This window comes from Seriola aureovittata, chromosome 21 (genome assembly GCF_021018895.1).
Source record: "Seriola aureovittata isolate HTS-2021-v1 ecotype China chromosome 21, ASM2101889v1, whole genome shotgun sequence".
In the NCBI taxonomy this organism is placed as follows: Eukaryota; Metazoa; Chordata; class Actinopteri; order Carangiformes; family Carangidae; genus Seriola; species Seriola aureovittata.
The window spans coordinates 18088178-18115886 of NC_079384.1; the positions used below are offsets into that span (position 1 = coordinate 18088178).

Here is a 27709-nt window from a genome sequence, read left to right on the forward strand (position 1 = left end):
ATGGCAGAGCCTTCAAATTAAGAAGCATGACCTTGAAATAAATTCTCTCTGCCTCTGGACCACAGAGTGATTTATGGCTGTTAAACCTCTTCATGAAAAACAGACAGTACACCATCACATTTTAGAACAAAGACTGAATGTGTCTGTATCTAATAAGCACATGAAGTAGCCTGGTGATAATCCTCTTTGTGTTTTTAACACTGAGTGATCATTAATTATTTATTTTGCCATTGTTTCCTGTTAGTTTGCATGAGAAGAGGTGAAAGGAGCAGCTGAGGCAAATTAAGGTGCATTTAATGCCCAGGCACCATTTCATTATTGGCTAGTATTGTTGTTTTAGGATCAGCGCTGCTGTCTGTAAACCCACACTAACTAATATAGCTACTTCATTCATGAGCCCAGAACTTCTAAAACACACAGCGTACAACTCCACATAAAACCAGAAATCGTTGAGCTTTAAAGGTGCTGGAGAGTGCAAAGCTGTTTCCCTCTTGTTTCAGTCTTGTACGACCTCAGTTCAGTCATTAAAAGCTCCATATTTTCCTCTTCTTCTGTGTTTTATTTGAAGTGTTGATCCATAAGAAGATATATTTGTGGTTTTAAGAACCAAAAACCATCTCATTGTAGTTTCACATCTCCTCTCTCAGGCTTCTCTCTTGAGCTCTAGTAACAACAGGTCAGTGAGCCAATCAGAAGAGAGGAGGCTCTGAGCCTCTCTTCTGATTGTCTGACTGTTTTTTGAGTGATCCAATGAAAATATATTAGATTTCAGGTAAACACTCAGAGAAACCAAATCCTGCAAGGTTGGACGGTGGGTCCAGGTGGGCGGGGCTTGGGGTGTGGCTGAGAGTGGTGGCTGCTTTGTTGTGACATCACAAAGTTACAGGAAGTCCTGACTGCTGGTTTTAAGGCTCAGTTTGTGAATACAGGCTGTGTGTATTTCTCTGTGGACTGAGGCTTTGATACTCTCACAATATTAATATAGAACCTAGACCTGATCTATAATCAAACAACACATGGATATCTACCTTTTATACAACATGGGACATTTAAGGCGCAGATATAGAAGCCACTTTAATAAAGAGACCCTGCCGTATTAACATTAAGAAGATGCCTTGTTATGTCACCCTTGCTTGTTTACATGGAACCAAACAAATCCGATATGATGCTGAACATGTCGTCTGACCAGCCAAGCCGGCTCTGTGATGACCTCCACTGCCAGGTTAAAGGTGGAACAACAACGTCCCTCATTCTGTGTTTGTAACTTTTATACAGAACAGGCGGAATAAAGGCGCAACATTAAAAAACTTCATATTCTGTTCACTATATTGTTATCATGGCTTGACAATTAAAACTTTGGCATTTCTATTCCACCCTCGCCTCCCTTGTGTCTATTTAGTCTCTGTGCTCCCCATGGTCAGAGTCGGTTCGTCTGTAATTGTCCCCAGTTTCTGCTGCTGTTATTGTCCCCAGAGCTACCAGTTCAGTCCTTGTCTTCCTCGTGCTTCTGGTTCCTGTGATCCCCTGTGTTTCCCTGTGGTTCCCCAGTTTTGTGAGTTCTTCTGTTTAATAAACATTTTTCACCATCTCCCTTGTGTTGGCTGCATTTTGGGTCCAGCCTTACCCCTGAGACGTGACAGCTTCTGCCTTTCAGTAGTTGTTGGAAAACTGTCTCCCTCCTCCCGCTGCCTCAGGGTCATTCTGCAGGTCTCTATTCAGTATCATCCCCTGTTATAAGACCTGACAGTGTAACAGCACCTGCTGGAGGCTGGGACATCCTCTAGTCTGATATCTCAGTGACCAGCTTGCATATTAGTCATGGACCACCACCACGAACAAAGCAGAACGGTTTTGTATGGACATTTTAGGGCTGTTGATTACTCAAATGATCATATCTCATGAATGAGCGATGTACGACAAGTTTGTGCAGTTGACATAGTTTGAGTCTGACCAGGAACATTAGAAGAAAAAAGAATCCGAAGACGTATCTCTGTATCTCATTTGTCTAACTCGAACTTAAACTGAGAAGCTCGTTATCTATTCACCCAGCACCTTTTGGTCAACACCTCACAGCCTGAAAGTCAATGAACCTGGTTAAATTACAGCACATACACAGTAACTCTCCTTAAAGACACCAAAGTCAAAGCTTGTGTTCACTGACTTTATCTGGCAACCGGCACTACAATCAGACCTAAGACGTCCCTAATGAATGGATAAACTGAAATAATTTCAGTATAAAACTACCCCTAATGCAATAAATGTAATGCCATTTTGAATCTCCAATCTTTTAATACGTAAATTAAACAGCAAATTCTTTACTGCCACATGGTTCATTTTGATAGACTCTGACCTGCTCCTGTGTGACCTGTGTGTCCTCAAACTAAACATTATGACAGATGGATTTCTATTGTTATATATATATATATAATACACTTATAAACTACCTTATAAAAACAGGCAATATACACCTGAACATTTTATGACCAATAATAAATGTCACTGCAGAGATGGCTCTGTTTATATCCTCTGGTATTGTTTGCATGAGGGAGTTTTACAGGTGGATTTGAAGGTGGAAGGTGGATATAATGACCACACACTGTTACTAACAATTATTTGTTAGTTATAGAAGCAGTTGTGTTGCTGAAACCAAAACCAGCATCTGTGTTCACCAACTGTTTCCTGAAGACATTGCTAACAAGCACTTGGCGGACGGATACCGCTGTTTGTAAAGAGGTAGGTTTGACAACTGTCCCTACAAATCACAGATTATTGATTTTGTGCAAGTGAAACAAACAAGGTACTGTGTGTGTATATAAGACAACTTAAAAAGTGTTGACAGTCATACTTTCATATTTTCCCTTTGAGAGAGCTAAGCTAGCAGTTTCCGCCTGCTTCCAGTTTCCAGTTTATGCTTTGCTAAACTAAGCTAAGCTAACTGCCTCCTGACTTCAGACAGGAGATCGACATCAAGCCCTCATCTCACCCTCAGAAAGAAAGCAAATAAAAATAATTTCCTAAAATGTTGAACTATTCCTTTAATAAATGACCTGAAGTTAAAGGAGCTATCTGTATGTTTTGCTATTGATACATAGCTAACTTTAGCATTAACAGCTGTTTACTTACCAGTCTAGAAGAAATGTTGTGAGTTCATCATCAAACTTCATTCCTTTACTCAACAAGAGCTGTCTCCAGCTGTGGAAAACAACCCTTTTGTTTTGCTTTTATTTCTATTGCTTGTTTTCTACTAAAGTTAGTGTGCTAACCAGCTAGCTGCAGCCTGGCCAGGCCATCTTGTCACTTTCCGATACTATGTCACTGTAGCATGTAGCTCAGAGGCCATATTATAACTTCTTGTATTGTGAACGCAACAATGGCTGAAGCTCTTTTCAAGCATGGTAAGTAAACAGCTGTTAATGCTAACGTTAGTTATGTAGCAAAAGCAAAACTTACAAATAGCTCATTTAATGGAAAAAAAAAAGGTTGAATTTTATAGTAAATGCAGAAAACATGTTTGAACGTGTAGTGAAGTTGGGATGGAGGCCAGATGTTGAGGCTTTTTGGAAAACTCTCTCTCTCTCTCACACTGTTAAATTTTCAGCTCAATCTTTCAGCAGCATGTCTTGTGTCTAGGACATTCATACATATCCATGCATGGATAACATGAGATTCACACAGTGCATCTCCATCCTGTTACAGTGCACCTCACTAATGCAGTGGCACCACTGTATTAACATTCTCCTGCAGTCCTCCTGCAGGTTGCAGGGAACGAGCCACTGACAGCATCGTAAAACGCCATTTGCATGGGTCACGAGCTCAAGGTCCCCAAAATAACTGCTGATTTCACGTGGCGGCTGCTGCCAAACTGGGGATTTGCCAGGATTTACAGTAGCGGCAGACAGGTTATTCTCTGGAGCATCTTCGAAGGCTCACCGCAGATCTCATTGTTTGAATGGATGTACGCCACATAGTACATATCAGTTTTAATCTTCGCTCAGTGACCGGCCATTGTTGATTCTGAATGGGTGTTAAAAACAGAAGCTGGTCTGTGCCAGCTGCTAAATCCTCCCTGTGGAAACAGGAGCTGTAGGTGCATGTGGATGGAACACAGGCACCCCTCCAAGCCCGAGGCTAAATGATCCTCTTTTCAATTTTATTTCCAAACACTACAAACACGCTGCTTAGCACCGCGCATCGTTGAACAGAGGGTTCTCTTTGTGGCTGCAGAGCAGAAACGCTGCTGTAACTGTACGCCCTTACACAAGCAAATATGCTGACCCAAATTCAGTCACACACACTTAGCACTTCAACACGTTGGATCAATGGCTGCAGGAGGCATCATCCTCCTCTGTGCATTTGGGGCAACGGGTGTAATTAAAACCAGCATCAGCAGGGAAGAAAATAACACATTATTTGCAGTGAATGAGAGCAAACTCCCGATTTTCTGGCACCACGAAAACAAACTGCACAAATCTGGGATGTAACATGATGCGTTCACTTGTTTTTGCAGGTCAGCTTTTTGTTCACAGAAGCTCTGAGCCTGTGAAAGTGAAGTCAGTGTGAAAAGCACTGGACCAAGCTGCAGCCTGAGAGTCTAATATTTATTTTTCCTTCACTGTACAACTCACAGATCGTGCATCAGGCCTGTGGTAAAATCAGCAAAGCTCATGTTTACAGCTGAATATTGTTTCCTGTCAAATTTTGTATTGTGTCCTGCAGTGTGGGTGTGTAGCAGGAACAAAACAGATGTTTTCAAACAGCAGCGGCACGTCAGAGGTGTGGTTCACCTGCACGCCACTGAAACGGACACAAAACAACACTGCTGCTGCTGCAAAGTGAAACTATCTTTTCTCTGAACACAGCAGCGGACTGATCATCTCTTTTTATGAAGATTAATCTGCAAACTGTGCAGCATTAATCGTAACTATAGCTGATAAATTAAGTGGAGTAAAAGGTACGATCTTCGCCTCTGTGATGTAGATGTAGTGGACTCGACCTATAAATCAGTATTAAACAGCAGTGGCGGATGTTCGTAACTCGAGCTTGTTGTTTTCACACCACTTTACACTTCTACTCCGGTACATCTCAGAGGGAAACCATAATTATTTTACAGCTTTAGCTACTTAACAAATTAAGATTTTGCATAAAACATATAGGAAGAGCTCATTAAATATGTTTGGTTATAGATTAGTTATTAAATTTAACTTTGTTTAATCACCGACAACTGAGAACAAGAAACATAGTTTGACAACCACACACACAGAACACAAAAACAACACAATTAAGGTCTGACAACAACAATCGACGACGAACTGTAGTGAAAGCAATTACAAGTTATTAAAAAAATATAAGATGAAGAAGAGTTAACTACCCAACTGTGTATATGAAAAGTTTTATTATTCATCAAATTGATCGAAAATTAAATGATAATTTTTCATAGAAAAATACCATATTTTTGCTGCCTTTTCCTTTGGTTGGACAAAATGCTTAAGGTAATAGGCATTTCTCACTGTTTACTGACTTAGCTTTATGATGATGGGGACAGAGACGGAGAGACAGGGGAAAGGTCCCGGGTTGGACTCAAACTCAGGCCACTGGAGTCAGGACTGACCACCAGGGTGCCGCTGTTCACTGAATTTACTATGAACTAAACGATCTGCATTGAGCACTACTTTTAATACTTCAAGTACATTTTCCTCATACTTTTACTTCAAGCTCCATATTTTCCTCTTCTTCTGTGTTTTATCTGAAGTGTTGATCCATAAGAAGATCTATTTGAGGTTTTAAGAACCAAAAACCATCTCAGTGTAGTTTCACATCTCCTCTCTCAGGCTTCTCTCTGGAGCTCTAGTAACAACAGGTCAGTGACTGTTTTCTGGGTAATCCAATAAAAATATAGCATATTTCAGTTAAACACAAACCAAATCCTGCAAGGTTGGATGGTGGGTCCTGGTGGGTGGGGCTTGGGGTGTGGCTGAGACAGGTGACTGCTTTGTTGTGACATCACAATTCAGGAAGTTGTGACGGCTGGTTTTAAGGCTCAGTTTCTGAATACAGGCTGTGTGCATTTCTCTGTGGGCTGAGGCTTTGATACTTTCACAGTATTAATATAGAACCTAGACCTGCTTTATAATCAAGCAACACATGGACATCTACCTTTATACTGTATGGGATCTTTACGTAACATTTTCAATACAGGTCTTTTACTTGTAATGGAGTATTTTACAGTGAAGTATTGGTACTTTTACTTAAATAAAGGACCTGAGTACTTCATCCACTACAGGTACAACGGGAAATAATCCAGCGCTATTCACTAACAACTCTTAAATCTCAGTAACTAAGTAAACTAACCAGACAGCAGTTACATTAATGCAACTTTCCACAATAAAATAATGGCGAGTGTTCAGGTGAGCAGTTGTACCTGTGCTCTGAAAACACATCACCCTGTTGTTCATGGAAAAGTTTGCTTTTGCTTCATTTCAGTTAAAGAGAAACTGGAAATTGGAGAAGCTCTTGAGAAATCGCAGGCGGTCTGGCTGGTCTCAGTTTTTATGCTGGGTGTGTTCTGGCTCGCTCCTGTTTGGTTCTGCAGAATTAGACACCTCAAAGGTTTAACTGTGCAGTCTGTGTTGAAACGAGTTCCACGGAGAGAGGAATAATCTACTTTCCAACTACTTACTGCAGGGAAAACACTATAACATTTTATCATGAGGTAATTCTGTTATATAAATCAGCCACCAATAAAACACTGATCTGCTCCAGTGGTACAGTGGAAGACCAGACTGTGGGGAAAAGGGAGGAACAACTGTTATTTTACTTTTGTGAATATATTTACACCTACAGGGTAAAATACTGGAAACAAATCTGATGTTTTGAGTGTTAACAACCTTCTCTCTTATGTGATGAAAGAATAAATGAAATTCAAGCCCACATACATTAATCTGTGTAATTAAAAGAAGTGGTTCCTTGTTACACATTCAGCTCTGTATGTTTTACCTGTTTTATTATTCATGACTTTATTATGTTGTTGTTTTCCCTCCTCATATGACAATAGAAACCTTCCATGGTTGGTGTATGTGAGAGGCAGGTACGTTTGTTTTCTACTCCAGCGCAACTGTCACGAGCACCTGCCGCAGTGATGGATGAACATCTCTTGACTCGTCTTAATTCATTAATTAATGCCGTGTGTAGCAGAAAATACAATGTAAAAGAGGGCAGCCTGGGGGTTTATTATCATGTCTCCTAAGATTTGGAGTTAAGTTTGTTAATGAATGAGACTACAACATGCATTTTACATTACATGTTTAGAATCAGGTTTGCGGGCTGTAATAAATTAGTTAGTACCTGTAGGAGCCTGTAAATATTTAATTAGTACCTGATTCATTCAGTGTAATTTAACCTATAAATCGTGCTTTGTTATAAAGTGTTACTGAAAACATGCACATTTCTGACAGACACAACCCTGCTCGTCACTTCGTATCTGGACCTTCCCCCTTTTCTCTCTTCTATCTTTGATGTCTGCACGCTCACATGCACTTGCGAATTAATATTCAGCGCACATGCTCCGCCGGCCGTGCTCCAGCTCATTCAGCAAAAAGATGCATTGCCTTCCCTGTGAGTGAGCAGGAGGGTGAGCCAGGGCGAGGGTTTTGCCACCCCACTGACCGCGAGCACTACTCTAAATAAAACTACCCCTCCTCCTCCTCCTCCTCCTTCTCCTCCTCCTCCTCTTCTATCCTCTATGACTGGCACAAGACCTGGCAACTCACAGCAGGTCAGAGAAACGAGCATCCACATAAACAAACACAGGATGCTCCCACACACACATATGCACAAATATACATGTGAAAATCCAATAGCCTCCCTCTGGGGGAACATTAAGGGAAAGTCAAGCTTGGCAACAAATGGTGGAAGGGGTTTCCGGTGGGGGGTGGGGGGTGGGGGGTGGGGGGTGGGGTGTAACAACACAAGACAATGTTGTGCCAGGCTGAGTCACGAACTCAGAGGAGGGCGTGCAGCGCCACGAGCACCTGTCATGAATCAACAGCTGAGCGGTCTGGACAACGCCCCCTGGACGTCTGTCATATGTTTGACGATGTACTGTAATCGTCTGGGAGAGCGGCTGAGATATAGAGGAGGATTTGCATGACTGGCGCTTGTTGATCGCTCCAATTAGGCTTCTCTCCAGTCTCAGCAGGAAAGGTTGACTCAACTTTTCTGATCTTCAGACCTGGATTTTCTCCTGTTCAGTGGAGTTTATTTTCCAACCTTTGCCTTTCATGTCTTCATTATATATTTTCTGGACTACTTCATTAGCCACACAGTAAAATATTGTGAAATATCATGGTAATTATTGTTTGTTTTGTACATGATTGTGTTAACTGTACACATCGGTAGGCCTTGTATCCTGTTGTACTTTAAAGTAACACAATGATTTTACCCCTGAATCAAAAGGAATAGTTTGACATTTTAGAGTTGGATGAGATTTATATCAGTCATATATCTCATCGCATCAGACTGTTAGTCTATCAGAGAGAGAATAAGCCTATTACCCCCCGAAATGTCAAACTTTTCCTTTAAGGCGATGGGGTTTTACAGCATGTACGCACATATGGAACGTCAGTCATGTCTGTGATCAGGTCAAACATGTCAGTCGGGGAAAAAAAAAGGGAGTCATATGTGTTTCCTGGTTGAGTGACATCATCTGGAGGTCTCTCAAATGTCATGTACTGTATTTAGCAAATGGCAAATGACACCATTTAACCCGAAGCACAAGGGAAAGTGCAAGTTTTTTTTTGTGTATAAAGACAGTAGAATAAGTGTAGTACTTCAAAACTGTATTCAAGAATAGAACTTGAGTACGTCTTCTCTATCTACCACTGATATCTAATGCTACCTTTGTACCTTTTACCTTTTCTATCTCTAATACATCTATCAGATAGTTACAAGTTGTGTTGCAGATTATTTTTCATACAAAACATATGATCAGCCTCTAAAACAAGATGCATTGTTCATTAAAGTTTTATTTCTATTTTAAAAAAACTTCAGTTCATTCAACAATCCGTCACGTCTGTCAGATCTGGATTATTATCTGGTGTCATGGTTTGCTGTGACGGACAATTTGTGTTTGGACTTTATTGTTTTGGTGATGGTCATTTCCTGTTTTATTTTGTAGTTACTTTCCTTGTGTGTCATGATGTTTTTGCTTCCTGTCTCTGTCCTGTTTCCCTCCAATTTGATTGTCTGCAACGCCCCAATGTGTTTCACCTGTGTTCAATCACCCTCGCTTCCCTTGTGTCTATTTAGTCTCTGTGCTCCCCTTGGTCAGAGTCGGTTCGTCCTGCTTTACCCTACTTAACCCCGCTTTACCTTGCTTTACCTTGCTTTACCTTGCTTTACCCCGCTTTACCCCGCTTTACCCTGCTCTACCCTGCTTTACCTTGCTTTACCTTGCTTTACCCTGCTTTACCTTGCTTTACCTTGCTTTACCTTGCTTTACCTTGCTTTACCCCGCTTTACCCTGCTTTACCCCGCTTTACCCTGCTCTACCCTGCTTTACCTTGCTTTACCTTGCTTTACCCTGCTTTACCTTGCTTTACCTTGCTTTACCCTGCTTTACCTTGCTTTACCCCGCTTTACCCCGCTTTACCCTGCTCTACCCTGCTTTACCTTGCTTTACCCTACTTAACCCCGCTCTACCCTGCTTTACCTTGCTTTACCTTGCTTTACCTTGCTTTACCTTGCTTTACCCCGCTTTACCTTGCTTTACCCCGCTTTACCTTGCTTTACCCCGCTTTACCTTGCTTTACCTTGCTTTACCCCGCTCTACCCTGCTTTACCCCGCTTTATCCCGCTTTATCCTGCTTTACCTTGCTTTACCTTGCTTTACCCTACTTAACCCCGCTCTACCCTGCTTTACCCTGCTTTATCCCGCTTTACCCTGCTTTACCTTGCTTTACCTTGCTTTACTGTGCTTTACTGTGCTTTAACTTGCTTTACCCTGCTTTACCTTGCTTTACCCTGCTTTACCCTGCTTCACCCTGTGGAATTTCTGCTTGGATTGTTGATGTTTCCTTGCATCCCTTACTCCTATGCTACTTATGTTTTTAGTAAAGTCGTTTCACTCCACCTTCCAGCATTTGTGTTTGGTCTTCATTTGGGTCCAGATAACATAAAACGTGACATCTGGATCTGCACCAAATTGTTCTACCTCATTCATCCCAACACCATAAATAAATAATTTTTTTACATCAGGATCCAAACTTTATTTCCTGAGAAATTCTCGAAAGTGACAAAAAACTGCACAATGTTAAGGGCGGCGATTTTTAAGAAATTCCTGGATCCTGCCCTTTTTTTTTTTTTTTTTTTAAGTATATTTTTTTGGGCTTTTATGCCTTTAATGGACAGCACAGTGGAGAGTGACAGGAAACAGGGAGGCAGAGAGAGGGGGAATGACATGCAGCGAAAGGCCATCCGATGCGGGATTCGAACCGGGGCCAACTGCAGCGAGGACTGTAGCCTCTACACATGGGGCGCCTGCTTAAACCACTACGCTACACGACGCCCCGGATCCTGCCCTTTTAAACGGATCAGCACCAAAATGTAATGGGTTTGTCACTGGCCCATGAACCATCCCTCCAACAAGTTTGGTGCAAATCAGTTCAGTAGTTTTTGCTTAATCCTGCTGACAAACAAAGACATGGGTGACTACATAACCTCCTTGGTGGGGGTAACATGTACTTGTACTGGGATATTTTACCAATAATGCCTCCGTACTTTTACTGAAGTAGGGTTTTTCAAGCAGGACTAGTTATGGAGTATTTTTGTAATAATGTATTGGTACTTTTACTGAAGTTAACTGGATAGCATTACTTTTCAATTGTCAGGCAGGGACACTGCTACCTTTAAGGACTGATGGAGTATTGTGGCTCTTTACATAATTGTATTCGATGTCAGGCAGGTGGGTGGATAGGTAATTCATTAATCCCCAGGAAGGAATTTCATTTTTGCAGCAGTAATAATACGGACAATAATAATAACACCATGAAGCTAAAAGAGTGAGAAAAGGGCTCTCCAGTGGAGTGTGGGTCTACAGGGGTTAACACTATGACCAGTTTGATAAATTCAGACTTGTTCTGGTAAGTGGAACCATGCAAACAGCCTCCTATGGCTCAGCAACTTAAGTCGAGGATTTGTCTGGATCTAATTTTGGAAATCCAGCCTGGTACCCCGATTCATGGAAGTGATGTTTCATAGTACTGCTATTCAGAGGAAGAGACACGTTCAAACCTCACAAATGGATGTCGGATTTATTTCTATTTAGCATTTTCAGCAGCAACGCTGGTTATAACTTTATCCGTCTCACACACTTGGCTTGTAGCTGTTACAGGTCTCCTCTACCTGTGAAATACATTTTGTACTTGTGATGTCTCGTGTAAATGGGTCAAGACGTGGACTAAGTTTGCTGCTTAGCAGATTTAGTATTGTGGGTTTTTGAGCCCGGTTCACGGCCCCTTCATGTTAACTGTAATTGGAGCAGAGACAAGAATTCGCATCACCCCTCTCTGCAGTAACTTTAAGATGCTTTTTACGTGTCAGTAAATCTTTTCATGGATTCATAGTCTCTGGCTGTGGAGCTGAGAAGCCGACTTTTGTACTCATGCACCTGAACTTTGAAGTAATCTCCCTCTGGAACTGAGGACAGCAGCTACATCCACTCAAGCTTTTAAGAGCCCACTCCTTTAACTGCCCTTGTCTCCACCTAAAGCCACTTAATACTGTCCTACTACTTACACCACCACTAATACCACTACTACTACTTCCTCTGTCTCACTGTGCTTAACTGCGATAAGCACTGAAACCTTGTCTGTCTGAGGATGAACACAATTTCAGTTTATCTTCACAAATATCTTTATATTTAAAAAAAACATCACCATCATTTATTTTCTGTATTGAATATGTTCTTATTGTTTATTTTATTATTACAAAAAACACATGTGACATGTTTCTAAAAACCGCATGCCTGGGTCTGATGTTTGTGTGGTGTTTGGAAAAAATGTTTTTTGGGTTTTTTTTTTTTTTCAAAACACCATTTCACATGAAAAAGATTACATTTTTGTGAAGTGAATGTTGGGAGGGAGAGGCAGGATATTGTCACCACAACCACCACTATCACTACTAGTATTATTATTACTATTACTACTAGAAGTACTACTACTAGAAGTACAATGATAAAGAGAAGAAGAACATTTTTTGGTTTTAGAGTACAAATATTAAAAATAATATCTGAATAAAAAATAATTAAATAAAATGATATAAATAATAGAATTTAAAATATATACATACGTGCCATGAATTATTAATTATACTATACTATACAGAACTTTTTTTTTTTTTTTTTAATATATTAGTTCTGGGACTCTAATTCATCGTACTATGTCCTGTTCTGTAATAGAGAAGGTTCTCACTGAGAGAAGACAGTTTGTCTGTTGTAACCTTTTGGTGTTTCTCATGTCACTGAGTGACTGAATAGGTTCACATATTGTGAATATGTGCACCAAGGACAACACCCAGAAGTTTAGTGTTTGTGGTTTGGTCATCTATTACAGCAGGCATAAAAATTGCTTTAAAGCCATATAAACATAGTGGATCAGCTCTGTACCGTGTGCAGAGAAACAGAGGAACTGATGGTAACCTTGTCTCTTGGTGGCTGCAAACGAAGTGGAAGCTAATTAGTTGCAGCTTGCTCGGCCTGAATATCCACATTCTTTGGTTACTACTTTGGCTCGGATAAAAAAAGAAATATTGTCATGTCAAATACTTTTAAATTTAAAGGCCACATTTTCACCACAAAGAATCCAATCTCTTTACTGTAAAAGATGGAAAAGAGTTCTCTGTAGAAAAAATACCAAATCTCAGTAAATCTCATAATATCCAACACGTGCTTGTGGATAAAATGGACCAGTTAATTTTGTCGCTGGAATGTGTTGAAATTGAGAAGAGAAGCAGACATTAGTAATCACACTGAACCCACGGGAGAAATATTAGAAATTAAGGAATATAGAGTACTGAAACCCTCTGAGGATCAAACTGCAATAATGTTGAACTCTCTTATACGTTCAGAACCATATAATTTATGCCAAAACGGGCCCCTGGGCACAGACTTGTAAGAGACCCCCCCCCCCCCATACAATAGCAACACCCCCAGACTGAAAGAGACACAAAACGACTACTAACAGATTTAGAATTTGCAGATATGTTTTGCATCTCATTCTGCTCTTTTTGTCTCTCTTTGAATTCATTTTGCATCATTTTATGTTCATTTTGCATCTCTTTTCAGTTGGCTGTGTCTCTGTTGTCTTCTGTGGTCATTAGCATCTCTTTCTCATTGGTTTATGCATCTCTTTGTCATTGTTTTGAGTCTTTTTGCATCTTTTTGGAGTCATTTGGAATCTTTTTGTAGTTGTGTCTCTTTTGGAATAATTTTGAGTCTCTTTTTAGTTGTTTTCCGTCTTTTAGTGGTCATTCAAATACTTCATACTGGGCTGTTCAGTAATCCATCCATGTGTGTAACCAAGCTATTATCATGGGGTTTGATCAGGCTGAGAGCATAATTAGAAATCTGTGTTTTGTTGAGTACCGTGGCGCTGCAGGCTGAACAGCAACTTTTTCAGCCATCACTGAGTAGCACGACTTATCCCTTTTTAAAATATCCTCCATTATATATGCATTATCTAAAATAAGCTCTTAAACGACCAAAAATGTCTGTTCTTGAAGAAAAAGAAAGAATCTTCAATCATGAACTAAGGTGCAAATTTCAGGCACCTCAGTCTGAAGAGATTCAAGCACCTACTCATCTTGTGGGCAGAATTAATAGAGACAAAATTCTCACTGAAGTACACTGTGTGCTTTGTGCATATGAAAAACCCTGTCCTCACTTCAGCTTGTTAAAAGTGTTGGCATGTATGAAAGCTGAACTGTGCCACTGAAGTAATTACAAAATTTTACAGTGCTTATTTCTAACCATTAATAAATGAATTGACTGTAAAACCCCATTATAATTGATTAACTAAATATGAATTTAAATAAAACAGAAATAAAAAGAACAGAATAATTGGTATTAATTCAGTTTCCTTGCTCTGTGTTAAGAATTTCATCACATTAAAACCTTTTTTTTCTCTCTTGTTTAACTTTAATCAACCAGGACTGAAACTTAAGTCTTACAACTTTATTATCAAGTGACTATATTACAGCCTATTTAGTTCATTCACTTCATTTAATTCATTCATTCTAACTATTTGTCTTTAACGAAGTGCTGGTGTCAAAATGTCAACAATGATGAAAATCGTTATTTTTATAAATAAAGAGCTGAGGTAGGTTTTGGTGTTTAAGGGTGGTGAATAAATCATTGAGTTTTGAAATGTAATCCCAAAATGTATTATATCAAATGATTCTTTTTGTTGGTTCATTGACTTGTGTCTGATCGGGTCTGTTCAGAGTCGACCGCACCGCAGGAGCTCTGGCAGGCTGCACCAGCATGCTCACAGCGGCAACGCTAATACGTCAATGTAATTAAGTTTCGCAGGTATTTAAATTGAAATTTTGACCTGATGATGGCACTGGATGAAAAGTCAAGGAATCAATAAAGTATTAGAATTCATCCCGAGGGGAACGCGAACACCTGAACCTAATTTCACAGCAATCCGGCCGAGAGTTGTTCGAGATACTTCAGTCCTCCGTTAGACTCGTTCTGACTCTTTGTGCTGTTAAATGTTTTCTGAATAACATTTCTGTGAGAGAATGCTCCCGCAGCCTTGTCCTCACGTCAAGTATCCTCAACATTAACAGCTTCCTTAACAACCTGGTGCAGCTCAAGAGCTGGAAACAAAACTTGGAATGAAAAGGAAGGATCATCACGTCCTGAATTGTTTCCTAACAAGGTCACCGTGTTTGTCTACCTCTGAAATAAAATCCATGTTGCAGAGAAAAATGCATATTATAAACCATTTATAAACATCTCAGGTGTTTTCCCCCGAGCTCTTCCTTTGCCTCCTCTGACCTCACTGGTGCAAAGTATCAAATATTTAATAATGATTAATAATGAATTCATACTAACAATACACCAAAAAGATATTTGGTAACAATTCTACAGAAGAATTTCATATTCAGAGCAAGTGAATCTGCCTTAAAGTTTCATAAAGTAAACACAACATCGTCCTGTGTCCTGAACTCTTTTCTACTATTGACCTTCGCTGGCACCGTCAGCTGACGGGAAGTCTTTTTTAAGCTTTTAGGCTACGCTCGAACAGAGATTATGTTAATCCTGAAGGTGAAATGAACCTCGCAGTGTCAAATTACTAGTGAGCTGCGGCTGAATTACAGCCCATCTCTCTCTCTCTCTCTCTCTCTCTCTCTCTCTCTCTCTCTCTCTCTCTCTCTCTCTCTCTCTCAAGTGGCTCCTCTGGATCCTGTGGGGGTTTTAGACTTTAAATTACCAAGAAACACATTTGCTTTTATCTGGTAAATTTACTTAATTGTATTTACTGTATGTCCCTTGGTAGTGTTTGTGTTACCTTCAGAGCGCTGCAGTGGCCTAGATAGATACGCATCACAGACTACAGACCCCTGTGTGATAGGAATCACTGCCAGGAAGATATTTGGCGGTGATTTTATACCACACTTTAAAGGATAACTAACTTAAATCCACATTTTAAAGTCTGACTTAAATCACAAAAAGTCTGGGTAACTGCAGATTTTTGTTCCTGGGGTGTATTCAAATCTAATATTAAGTTGGTCTGGTTGGTTTTACCTCTGTTTTCACCCATGTTTGTTCATTGTCAGCAGAATTACGCAAAGAGCACTGAACTGATTTGCAGTGAACTTGGTGAAGGGACGGGACGCAGGTCAGAGAGAAACCTTTTATATCTTGAGGCAGATCCAGACACTTGACCATGAAGGTGTACGAGATCTGCACCCTCTGAATGCCCTTCCAGTTTTGCATTACAGTTGTGATTTTATGTTTATATTTATAATTCTGATTTTGTAACATATTTTGTGTTACAGCTGAAGGATTTAGTTAATTAACCTATTTGTAAATTGACAGAAAATGAATCACCATATAAATACACACAACCGGTAAAAAAGTTTTACAATTCCTCCATTTTTTAGGTGGTACTGAAATGTACACAGTGTATTGTCTCAGTGTTTCTGTAATTAAGAGAATAGAACAAATTTTGCTTTTTAAAAAGAAGATATCTTAAATCCTAAATTCGATCTACGTTTTTTTTTTCTTACCCGTCCAGCAGCCAAACAGACCTGTGATGTTCTTTCTACAATGGAAATTAAATACTGTTCCCAAAGTTTGTCCCAACACTGTTGCAGAAGTTCTTAGGAATGTGTTTCACTCCAGTCCAGTTCATCCCAGACCAGTTCCACGGGGTTTAGGTCTGGAGACTGTGCTGCTCTTCCATCATGTTTTGGGTCATTATTTTGCAGTAGGATGAACCTCTGACCAACCACTCTGTCTTCCTTTGTTACTCTCCTCTTCCCCACCGCTCTGACAGCAACATACAGCCCTACTGTTTGCAGGACGGTATCGTCCTAATACTGCATCAGAGCGTGTAGTAACACAGTTTGTTCCAACACTGTCTTTACACAGACTGAGAGTTTGTGCGTCATCAACCTGTAGGAATTGTTTGCATTAACTTTAAAGGCTTCGTTTACTTCATTTGCTGCAGGAGATCTAGAAGTTAATCAATTTCTTAATCCCTGAAAAAGGTCTCTTTTGACTCACCATCTCATCCTAACAAGAGAAGACCACACAATTACCAGAAGGCAGAGGCATGATGACATGGGTTCCACCCATTGGAAGACATTAATGTCACTGAGTTACGTGGATGGTGTTATTATCAGTATAACAACACTGTGCATCTAAAGTCTTTGTTCATGCAGAAAGCCATCAGACTCGCTCAAGGTCGCTCTGTTCGTTCAGGAGCAGCTGACCCAGTACGAGATGCTGGCGTCATGGTGATGAAACGTGTGATAAAGTGTCGTAAAAGTGTCTGCAGTGGTAATGTAGCTGAAATTCCTGATCAGCTCACGGAACACAGTGGGAAACCTCTGAGATGCTAAGTCATAATTGTGGGAAACAATAGTCACGATTACAAGATCATGTTTTTTGTCTGTGTTTTTTAGTGAATGCAGTTCCTTTCTTTTCTTTGTCACATATGACAGTAAACCTATCATCTTTGAGCTGTTTGCCATATAACACAAGACATTTGAATATGTCCCATTGTTCCCTACAAAATTATAACACACTTTTCATTTCATCTCAGTGAGGCTTTGCCATTAAAAATAAGGATAAACAAATACATCTCCTAATCCCCAGTGAAAAATGAGTGTTAATATATTTAAATTACTAAATGGAAGAAAAGATACAGTATGGAGAGACATACAGTATCAACGCAGCTCCTTTCACCTCCAGATAGTGAAGAGTAAGAACCACACCAGTACCTAAACTGAGCAATATTGACATTTGTAGGTACGTTTCTTATTTGTTCAAGGTCTCATGGCTCACCTGCTAATGTGCCATCAAGCCTGCAAAGTGATTTCAGCTGCGCACTTTTACCTGGTGGATGTTTGACTGACCATGTTTGCAGATAAGAAGGAGAAGGAGTTTAACAATGTGAAGATATTTGGAAATAATTTCTCTGTTGAAGTAAATGAAACAATGACCAACATTAATTAATTAAAAAACGAAAGAAAAAGAGAGACCTAATCTGATGGTAACCCAAAAAGCTGAGAGAAATACACTGGATGATAATTATACCAGATCTAAGATGCGGTTGACCTGAACTGACCCGAGCAGAGAGAGAACAGCAACAGTGACAGCAGCATAATTATCCACAGTTCACACTCTCTGTCTGCCTCAAAAACACATTTTTCTCCTGTAAAGATGATGACGCACATGATCCGAGCAGAGAGAAGATCCACTCAGATTCACTCAGATATGAGCTCACCACTGAAACTGGATACAATTTGGTTCTGGTCTCAGGTTTGGGTAAGAACTCGTTGGACCTCTGACATTCAACAGAGAGAAAAACAATGTTCTCACCAGGACGGAGCTAAGGGTCTGAAGCCATGACGTAGTGAGATACAGTGTTGCTTTACAGCAGCTATAATCTATATTTTTATGATAACAATGCCTCAGGGGTCACTGGGTTGCTGAATGTGCAGCTTTACAGTGACTTAGCTCATTGTTTATCCGTGCTGACCACACCTTTACTGCTCTGGTTCACTCTCACTGCTCTCATAGCGTCGTTCATAGCTGCTGCTCAGAGAAACAGCTCTAAAAAGCCACTGTCCTCTACCTGCTCAGCAGCAAACAGCAGACTGGCACAGCCAGAGAGCAGCTGGTGAACATAGTGGAGCATTTAGCAGCTAAAGAGCCAGAGATTTCCCTCAGGAGCTGGTGGAGACCAAACACAGAGCTAAAAGAGATTAGATTGATCAGGTGGAGACAAACCCCACTCCTAATGAAACATAATGTTGCTCTGTAACTGCTGGATGCGGATATAAATAACCATTTGCCAACAAATTCGAAATATGTGATCTGTGAATAATGATGATGATTCAGTGTTTCAGCTTGTTTCTGCTGCCCCCTAGTGTTAAAGGTTTAAATGAAATGCTGTAATTAGCGTAAACACAAAGTACAACTTAGTCATAAACCAAAATATTGCACAACATTGAGGGGAACATCAATGTTTGCACTAAATTTCATTAAGAAAAACACATATATTAACCTCATCGTGGTGCCAGAGGAAAACTCAGTAGGGCCCAATCTCAATGCCCCCCCTAAACCCTGAACCCTCACACGCTTGACTGACATCACCTGGTAAGTGAGCAAGTGTGACTGAGAGGCTGCAAGGGATCAACATGGTATAACGAGGAATGGGGCGGCACTTTGTGACATATCACGTTACCCTGACGACGCCAAAACATGTTACGCACAACTGGGTTTGGGACTTTTGGTTTTACATAGTTTATGTTCTCCATTCACTACTTGCTTACACAAAACGTTGGACAGGTAACTACACACAGTTGTAGCTCTGAAACACCAGTTAGCGACACGTTGATACTTAGCAACATGTAACCTTGTTTTTTCTTGTTATGCTAACGTTAGGGTTTGTTCCTTTCATGCTTGTTAACTGTTCTTCTTCTATTCTATTCTGTCTTGTGGCGGTTGTTTACCATTTTTTACGCTTCCATGCGTCTCCTGTTAATTCCCTCAGGCAAGGTCTGCAGCAAGTGTAAGGAAAATGTGCATAAAAGGCCCAAAATGTCTGAGCCCTCATGCCCTTGCGGGTTTGACAGTGGGACAGCCCTAAGCCCTCATGGATTTAACGGGAACATGCCTCAAAGTCCGTGAGGGGGGACATTGGGATTGGACCTAGGATTCAACCTCTGGGGAACATGAGTGTCTGTTCAAAATTTCACTGCAATCCATCCAATAATAGTAGAAATATTTCAGTCTGAACCAAACAGACACTGTCATGCCAAAAGTCATGTTGCTGGCATATAAAAAATATATATAAAATACAAATTTCTCCTTTTTGGGAGCTGGTTTTTTTCTCCCTCCATACAAAGCATGATACATAGTTTACAGAGAAGATAATTTGCAGTCGCCATTCAATTTCAGATGAAGAGTTTGACCTCAGAGGGAACTGTGGCACAGAGGAGATGAAGAATAGTTCGGCTCCGGAGCATAAATCTGAACCAGTTTCTTCCTTTCACAAAAAACCCACAGCCTATAAATCTGTTTTGTAAAATATCCACAGAGACACTGCACATAAATACAAATCAGATTATTGATTCTTGTGACCTGGACCGAGCTTCAGAAAGTAGTTCTGACGGGCAGTGATTAAGAAATTTAAGAATGAACACAGTCCTTCATTTAACAGGCTCAAGCAGCAGCTTGTAAAGGTTTCCTCTGTGACATTATCCCATCTGTCTTTTACCATGTAAATCCTGACACATACATTTTTCACAGCGGGTGCTCTATTTGTCTTCTTGTCTCCTTTCTTCTGGCACTTCATTGTGTATTATCTGCAGCAGCCCTACTTTTGTGTACACGTTTTTTTTTTACACTTTTGTGTGTCTCTGGCTAATTTGTATGCTCATGTTAATTTCTGTATACACAATTACGTAAACAGGATTTGCCCAAGGGGAAGACGGATAGGGGATGGGGGTGTGGGGGGGGATCAAATTAAATCTTGTTTTTAATCTATTGTTTCTGGTTTTGCTGGCAGGAGCTGATGGTGACGGTGTGCACTTACTGGTGGTGTTGTATCTGACACCGTAGAACATCTCCGGACAGGGTCGTGACACCATTTGACCGGCGCTGCTCCTGGGCCAGCAGGTGCCGATGCCATCGATGGAGGTGTCACAGTAGAGTCCCGAGCCTGAAGCACGAGACACACACACACACACACACACACACACACACACACACACACACACACACAAAGGTCAGATGCAAACATAGATTCCTGGCATGGCTCAGGACTACATATAGCCATGGTGAGATTCTGATAATACTCCAATGATGTTGGCAGTAAATAAGCTGTTTGTGTACACGAGCTTTAATGATTACTCCAACTGCGCTTTGCTTTGCTGCGCTGAGCTGAACGTCGTCTCCCGACGCCACAGTCTATTTCCAGCATTGTTCTCCTCTTTGATGTTAGTCCTTATAATCTGAGTTCAGATCAAACTTGTCTCCCTCGTGGGGGTATTCCACAACAACCCTGCTTTGTGCTAACTGCGTAAGGGAATCAGTTTCACACATGTGAGAAGAGCAACGTGTCAGACTCACCGCTCCACTGACCTGTGGCATTGCTCAGGGTTTGGTTCCAGGAGGCGGCCAGGGACTGCACTGCAATCCAGAAGGGAGAGTTTCATCAATAACCTCAGATTTTTGTTTGCGCTGTTTAGAAGAGGCTTTGAAATCTCATTAGATTCAGCTTAACGGCGACAAAGGGTGAAGCATTAAAGGGCAACAGTAAACATTGGTGACAGACCTTTCCCCAAGCAATAACAGGATGGTAGCTGTGAATATGAAACTAGACATGCCCCCAGGGTCAGGCTATTATTTCTTTAATAACACAAGAAGATTTAGATGAAAATATCCAGAAATAAGGGTTTTCCGAGAGGCAAAGTAGAAGCTTAATTCTAATGCATTGTTTTTTTAAACCAGTGTTTTCACACCTTTTATTAGTTAGAAAATGAATTAATCCCAGTAAAAAATGAAAAGAGCAGGGATTAGTTTCAGAGAAACCACAGCACTGGTCGTTTGTTCAAACGCCTCATAATGACATACATTTACATGTTCCTAACAGGGAGGCTGTAGTAGCTGTGAGAACTGTGAATCTCATCTGTCAAGAACAAAAACAAACGTAGTGTGATGCTGTTATGAAGCCACAAATCTGGCTTCGACTCAGGAGACAGCTGTTTGCATCCTGTCTCGCAATGTTGGTTTCTCTTTACCAAATTTAATCTATGTTTCCCGAACTTTAACCGACTAGTTCTTCCTTTAAATATGGCCACGAGTTGGGCAGTAACACATGACTTAGTGACATTTTACAGTAATGTTATTACTCATAACAAGTAGTTTAAGTTTACAATGTGAAATGTAGTAATTATATTAAGTTACTAATCCCAGTAACGCTCAGTTACTTCAACTATTTTGTATTTGGCTTTTACAGCTGACATTAAAATGCAATCTGTATCGAGATGATAAACGAACTGATCCTGCCTTTGCATTTGTTTACACCTGTTATTTTTTTAATGGGTTCTCATTTACTCATTGAAATCGGATCAAAGGTCATGTTTACACCTAAGACCTGAACACAGTGTGAGCCAGACCACCAGAAGTGATCAGGCAGGTCATTTACACCTCGCGTTAATGTGTTTTGTTTTATCTGGATAAGGTGTCTGGATACAGATCGCATTTTCATACCAGGTGTAAACAGTGTCTTTGACATCAGTTTCTTCTCTCTGTATTTACTGTAATCTCGGTGCAGGGGCTGCAGGTGCGGGGGGTTAGGGTTAACTTCTGGCAGAAGAAAAAAGGTCATCTTAGATTTGTCCTGCAGCTGGATGATGGCTTCACTGTGAAGTCTGGACTGTACGGTTGAGATAGTTGTTGATGTTGAATGAATCTCTCTAAACTGTTGACCGTCTGTCTGAAACCATAATGTCTAATTTTCAGTTTCTGTACGATTTAGATGAAACTCTAATGGACTGGGTGACATGTTAGTGATTAACTGTCACTGTGTTCAGACTGTTTATGCTGCTACTGAGATTTCCGGGGTGTCAGTAAAATGTTATAAGCCTGTCATTCCCCATGACAGTGATTTGTTAGACATAAGGGGGAGGGGTTTTGTTGTTTTTCCTACTAGTCCGGGGAGCAAGTGATAAGTCTACAAGCTCAATCCAAAGTAGGAGGCTGACAGAGAGCTAACAGAAGCTAAAGGAGAGCTAACAGTGACCTAATGGAGAGCTAACAGCAAGGTAAAGGACAGCTAACAGAGAGCCAATGGAGAGCTCACAGAGAGCTAAACAAAGAGCTAACAGAGAACTAAATGAGAGCTAACAGTGACCCGAAGGAGAGCCAACAGAGAGCTAACAGCGAAGTTAAGAGGTTTGGTCTTTTGGCGTTGGCTAATGGTAGCTGTTGTTCTGGTTGCTAACAACTTGCCAGGAAAACCAGATAATTTCTTGTAACCTTCTTACTGAAAGACGCTATGCTACAACAAATAACATGTGACATGTGAATGTGGAGGACCTGGACTTGTTTAAAGGCACAAATGCTGAGTTTTCTGACTAAAAAAGGTAATGTAACAAGTAATGTAAGTGATTACCTTCGCTGTTGAGTAATTAGTAATTAGATTTTAACTAACTAACCCAGCACTGATTACTAGTAATGGACAGTACGGCTCAGCCTGTGTAAACAGTTGTATCATGTCTCCTGTGATTTTGGAGGAGCTCTCTTTAGTCTGAGAAAATAAAGATAAGGGTTATCTTGGTTTATTCATGGAGACTCTAAATTTATAATAAAAAGTCTGAGTTAAAAACTGGGGAGATGGAGTTTCAAAAATGTGCACAGGGAGAGATGCATTACAGGATATATAGGATTCCCTTAGTTTAACCCATAAAGTGAACTAAATATCAGATAATCTCACCCTGTGCTGCCTCAGTTTCTTTGTTTCTTTTTTTTTATCTGTCTCTCACAAATATCCCAAATTTACAGAAGAACAAAGACTGCCCTTTAACCACAGTGAGGGCACACACACGGAAAACTCATGTGGGCTGTTTTTTAAAGACAGAGATAAGCAATCATTCTAACATTTAGCTCAAAGGACCTACCATATAATACAATACAAAAATATGATTTGTACAGCCATCACTACCCAGTCACAACTGGAGCTGGTTAATGTTTTAAATTTTTCATCATCTGTGACAATGAGAGTTTCAGTGTGCAGTTTCAATTTATTTTTAAATAAAAAAATATGCTCAACACAGCTGTGGTATGTCCTGTTTTGTCCTGACTGAGAATTCAGTGCCATTTTTTTGACTTTTTTTTCAGGGTGGGGGTTTAAAGTAAATAATTAATGATTTAGCCAAATAATAAACACATAAAAAGATTCATTTAAATTTTTTAATTTGAATTGCATCACGTCAATTAATATTATCATTAGATAAACATTACATGAGCATAAAGTTTAGTTAAACTTTTTTTCTTTTCTTTTCTCCCTTTTTTGTATGTTTATGTTTTGTAACTGATTATTGATTGATTTAGTCATTTTCCTTCATTGTGCAATTTTCTTTCTCATTGCCTGGTTGTGGATGGGGCACGGCCCCCAACATGTTAGCATGCTTGATGTACTATACTTTGCATATGCTTCATCCCTGCAGTTATATCTAATTTTGTGTTGTTACTTCCATATTTACGCAATACATAACTGATCACAAAAGAAGGTTTAGTTAAACTTGTTCATAATGTTCCACTTGCCTGTGCAGAGAGCAGCTGTGCACACCACCTGAATTGGGCTGTGGGTTCCCAGGATGTTGTGACAGATGGGTTGAAATTGTATTTATGTGTGTGGATTGTGTGTCTAGCTTGTGGTTCATACATAATCTGGTAACATCACATAAACATAAAACATATGGATGTGGTTATGAAGATCATTTTTGATAAAGGTTGAGGGAGGTTGATGTTTCCTGGGAGAAACAACAAAACAGGATGGCGCCGGGAGATCACCTTGAAGTCCCGGAGACTCCTGGGAAAAAGGGGAGTGTTGGCAGATATGGACTTACTGGTTCCGGCTTGACAAATGTGAGCATTTGCAGCTTTTCTCTATTTTATATCATTGTAAACTGAATATTTTTGAGGTTTTGGACTGGGCTCCGTCACCTTGGGTTTTTTTTTTTTTTACCTTTCAAAGACTACATGATTAACTGATGAGTCAAACAGTTATAATCAACACATAAATCAATAAGTAAAATCATTTGTAGCCCTCCATGACACATTTCAGTGCTGGGGCTCATCACAAAGCAATGTGACAGCATATTAAATACAGAGAGCATTGTTACTACCTGAGAGCTACCTGAGACATCTTTATGAGTATTACCAGAGGCAAGTAACAAGAAGATATGTGTGTGTGTCCTCTCCGGGTGTTTAAGTTTAACCAGCTATTACTGTGCTTGTGAGGTCTGCACAGAAATGGAATAATAAGAAAAGACAGTTTGCCAATATCCACAAGGGAAAAGTTGTGATCGAGGACGAGGCTTTGGCATTTAGCGGCTACCATCATGAAATGGAAAAAGACTGAACATCAATTCAATCTCAAGTGGATCAACTTCAATTCTCAGGTTGGTTTTATAACGGGTCTTTTAAAAGCTTTGTGGTAAACATCCCGCTGACGCTGGTCATCAACTTACAGGAGAAATTCCCTGACAGCATGAGCAGAGCTTCACATGTCAGATCTGCCACAGAGGCCGATGGCAGGAAGCTCACAATGGCACACACCTGCGAACACAAGAGGAGAGACGCACGCACACACACACACACACACACGCACACGCACACACACGCACCCACACACACACACAGGGTCAGGATTCATCAGATTAAACATTACATCTCGTTTGCCTCGTGTTCCTTTAACTCCCTGCCGCACAGAGCAGATGAAGTTGTGCTGAATCGAACTGAAAGACTCTCGCTGCCCTTGAGCAGATGATGCATGTATTAACAACTCCCCTCGCCTAATGCGGCGCTCCTAATTTGGAGCGCTTTGTAGTCTGTAATCATCATTCTCCCTGTCAACAGTCTTGCATGTTTACAGATACAAGTATTCAATAAAATATAGAGGCAGAAGAAATTACTGATTGCCTTCTTAAAGGAGGGGTTGTAATGATGAATTCCACAGTGTGTGTGGTTGCCTACTTTGCATGTGTGCTGAGGGGGAGAAACATTGAATAATGCACATAATTTTAAAACTACAGCAGGCAGTTCAGGAGGCGGGATCCGTCTGTATATGCCGGATCTCGTGTGACATTAAGTATCTCTGTTTCCACCACGATAGGGAATATGAACGCCTCTATTTAGGGTTTTTGTTAAATGACAACACAGCGAGCAGAGTTCACGGTTCACAGATGAATATTTCATCCACACACTTTGATCTCGACTGGATTTCTCTCAGCCTTTATGAGTGACATCTGGAAACCATCCAAACCTTGGAGGTTGGAACAAACATCCAGTGAGTGTGCTTCACGTTGCATGTGGAAACACTGAACCACCGCTGCTGGGCTGGCACATAGGCAGCATCTGTCAGTGCCGTTTTATGAGGCAAGAAAGACCACAAAAGACTGTAAAATGTCATCAGTTTCGTTTCTTGTTTGGACTAAACTGGCCTTCCCTAATTGACCCCGAACACCTCAGTGCAGCTGTGCTTTCCCAGCGGACACTACTATTACCAATAAAGCCAATGTTTCACTTCCTGCTTAAATAAAACATCCTTCAGTCCATCAATAACGCAGCGTTTCATATCCGTCAGACAGAAAATGAATTTTAATTCATTAAAATTCCTCACTTTTGTGTCATCTGTCTTGAGTAAAAAGCACATTCATACCTGCTGGTCACAGCAGCGTGAAACACCAGCAGTGTACGTAGTCACATCATATAAAATGCTAGAGTGGTTCAGCTTTCAAACGAGGGTTCCTAACGGCTTGCTGCGTCTGCTTCATGCCCTGTGAATCCTGGGGCAGGTATCAGGGTACAGTAACCTACTGTACCAGCTGTCCACCTCCTTCCAGGTAATTACAGGTCAACAGCTGACAGCCACGAGGCACACAGCAGGATAACACAGACGTTCATTATTTCAGTCGTGGAGGAAGATTTCAGATGCTTCACTTGAGTAAAAAAAAAAAAAAATACTTCATTAAAAATAAAAGTCCAGGATTTAAAATCACAGTGACAAGAAAGCACAGAAGTGTTATCAACAGAAAAAGGATCATTATTACTGATGCATAAACGAGTGATCAGCATTTCTGTCGCAGCTGGTCGGGGTGGAGCTGCAAAAATCTCAAGTTTATAAAGAGATTTCTGCCAATAATCAACCCCAACACATTTATTTCACAGTACAGTGATATTATTCAAGGTCCTTTTAGATTATATCAACTTGTTTTAAAATATTGTAAAAGTCTCTATCTAAGGCTTTCTGTACCTTTTGGTGCCTGGGTTGACGTGTCCACTAACTCCCCCAAGGGGATGGATCTTTTTATTATCATTATAATAAATTTACCTTTAATCAACTTCACTCGACTTCTGGTTTGTGTCCAACCAAAGACGTACCTTTACAAGAGTCAAGAGTTATGATTTATCCTGAATATTTCTACTATACACAGATTATTTTTATCATTTTTCCATAATAATTCACTGGCTTCAAAAACAGTATCACTCTCTTTTACACTCTATAGATCAAACCAGATGAACTGTCTGAAGGATTTAATCACCCATTGTAGCCAACACCCATGTTTTCAAGGTCCAGAGTTCCAAATAAATAAATATCTCAGCATTTGTTTAAAAAAAAAAAAAAAAAAAAAAAAGGTTTTTGAAAAGTGTAGATTAAAGTTGATTTAAACAGAAAACAGATCAGTGACATTCTTACTGTTCTCAGATTACTGGAGCTGAGTTTGTGCTGAATATAAACATATTTAGCACTTTGTTTTTCACGGCATGTGAAACCAACTCAAAAGTGGCTGACAGGCCTCAGACTCAAAGACTTAATTGACTTGATAATGAATTATGTTTCAGAGGATGAAGATAAATAAAACAAATTATGCAACATAATTAATTACTATAGCTGTTAAAAGTAGTGGTGTATCTTTTCCCTCTGAAATGAACCAGATCTAATGTATAAAGTTTCATTAATTAACAGCATTGGGAAAAAAAAGAAGTACATTTACTCAAGTACTTGAGTATTTCTTCAGTGCTACTTTCGACTTCTACTCCACTGCTTAACAGATGGGAATATCGTGCTATTTATAATATAATCAATGAGATAAAGGTTGGCTCACAACCCACCCTGCAGTATAAAGTGGCTAAAATTGGCTCCATCTTTACCAGCTGCAACAATTGTACTTTTACTCAAGTAAA

The 27709-nt window shown here is 40.2% G+C and overlaps 1 protein-coding gene across 3 annotated transcripts in view; it reads right to left on the reverse strand.

The window, feature by feature from the left end:
- The window catches only part of LOC130162674 (corticotropin-releasing factor receptor 1-like), an 83116-nt gene that overhangs the window by 35915 nt on the left and 19492 nt on the right, over positions 1 to 27709 (reverse strand). For 2 of the 3 annotated variants that reach the window (XM_056366452.1, XM_056366450.1), the window contains exons 2-4: positions 24994 to 25081; positions 20867 to 20926; positions 20331 to 20456 (exon numbers count right to left, since the gene is read on the reverse strand). In XM_056366452.1, coding sequence (XP_056222427.1) covers positions 20331 to 20456; positions 20867 to 20926; positions 24994 to 25015 — 208 coding nt within the window. In that variant the 5' untranslated portion in view covers positions 25016 to 25081. The remainder of the gene's footprint in view (positions 1 to 20330; positions 20457 to 20866; positions 20927 to 24993; positions 25082 to 27709) is intronic. The other variant, XM_056366451.1, reaches the window with a different exon arrangement.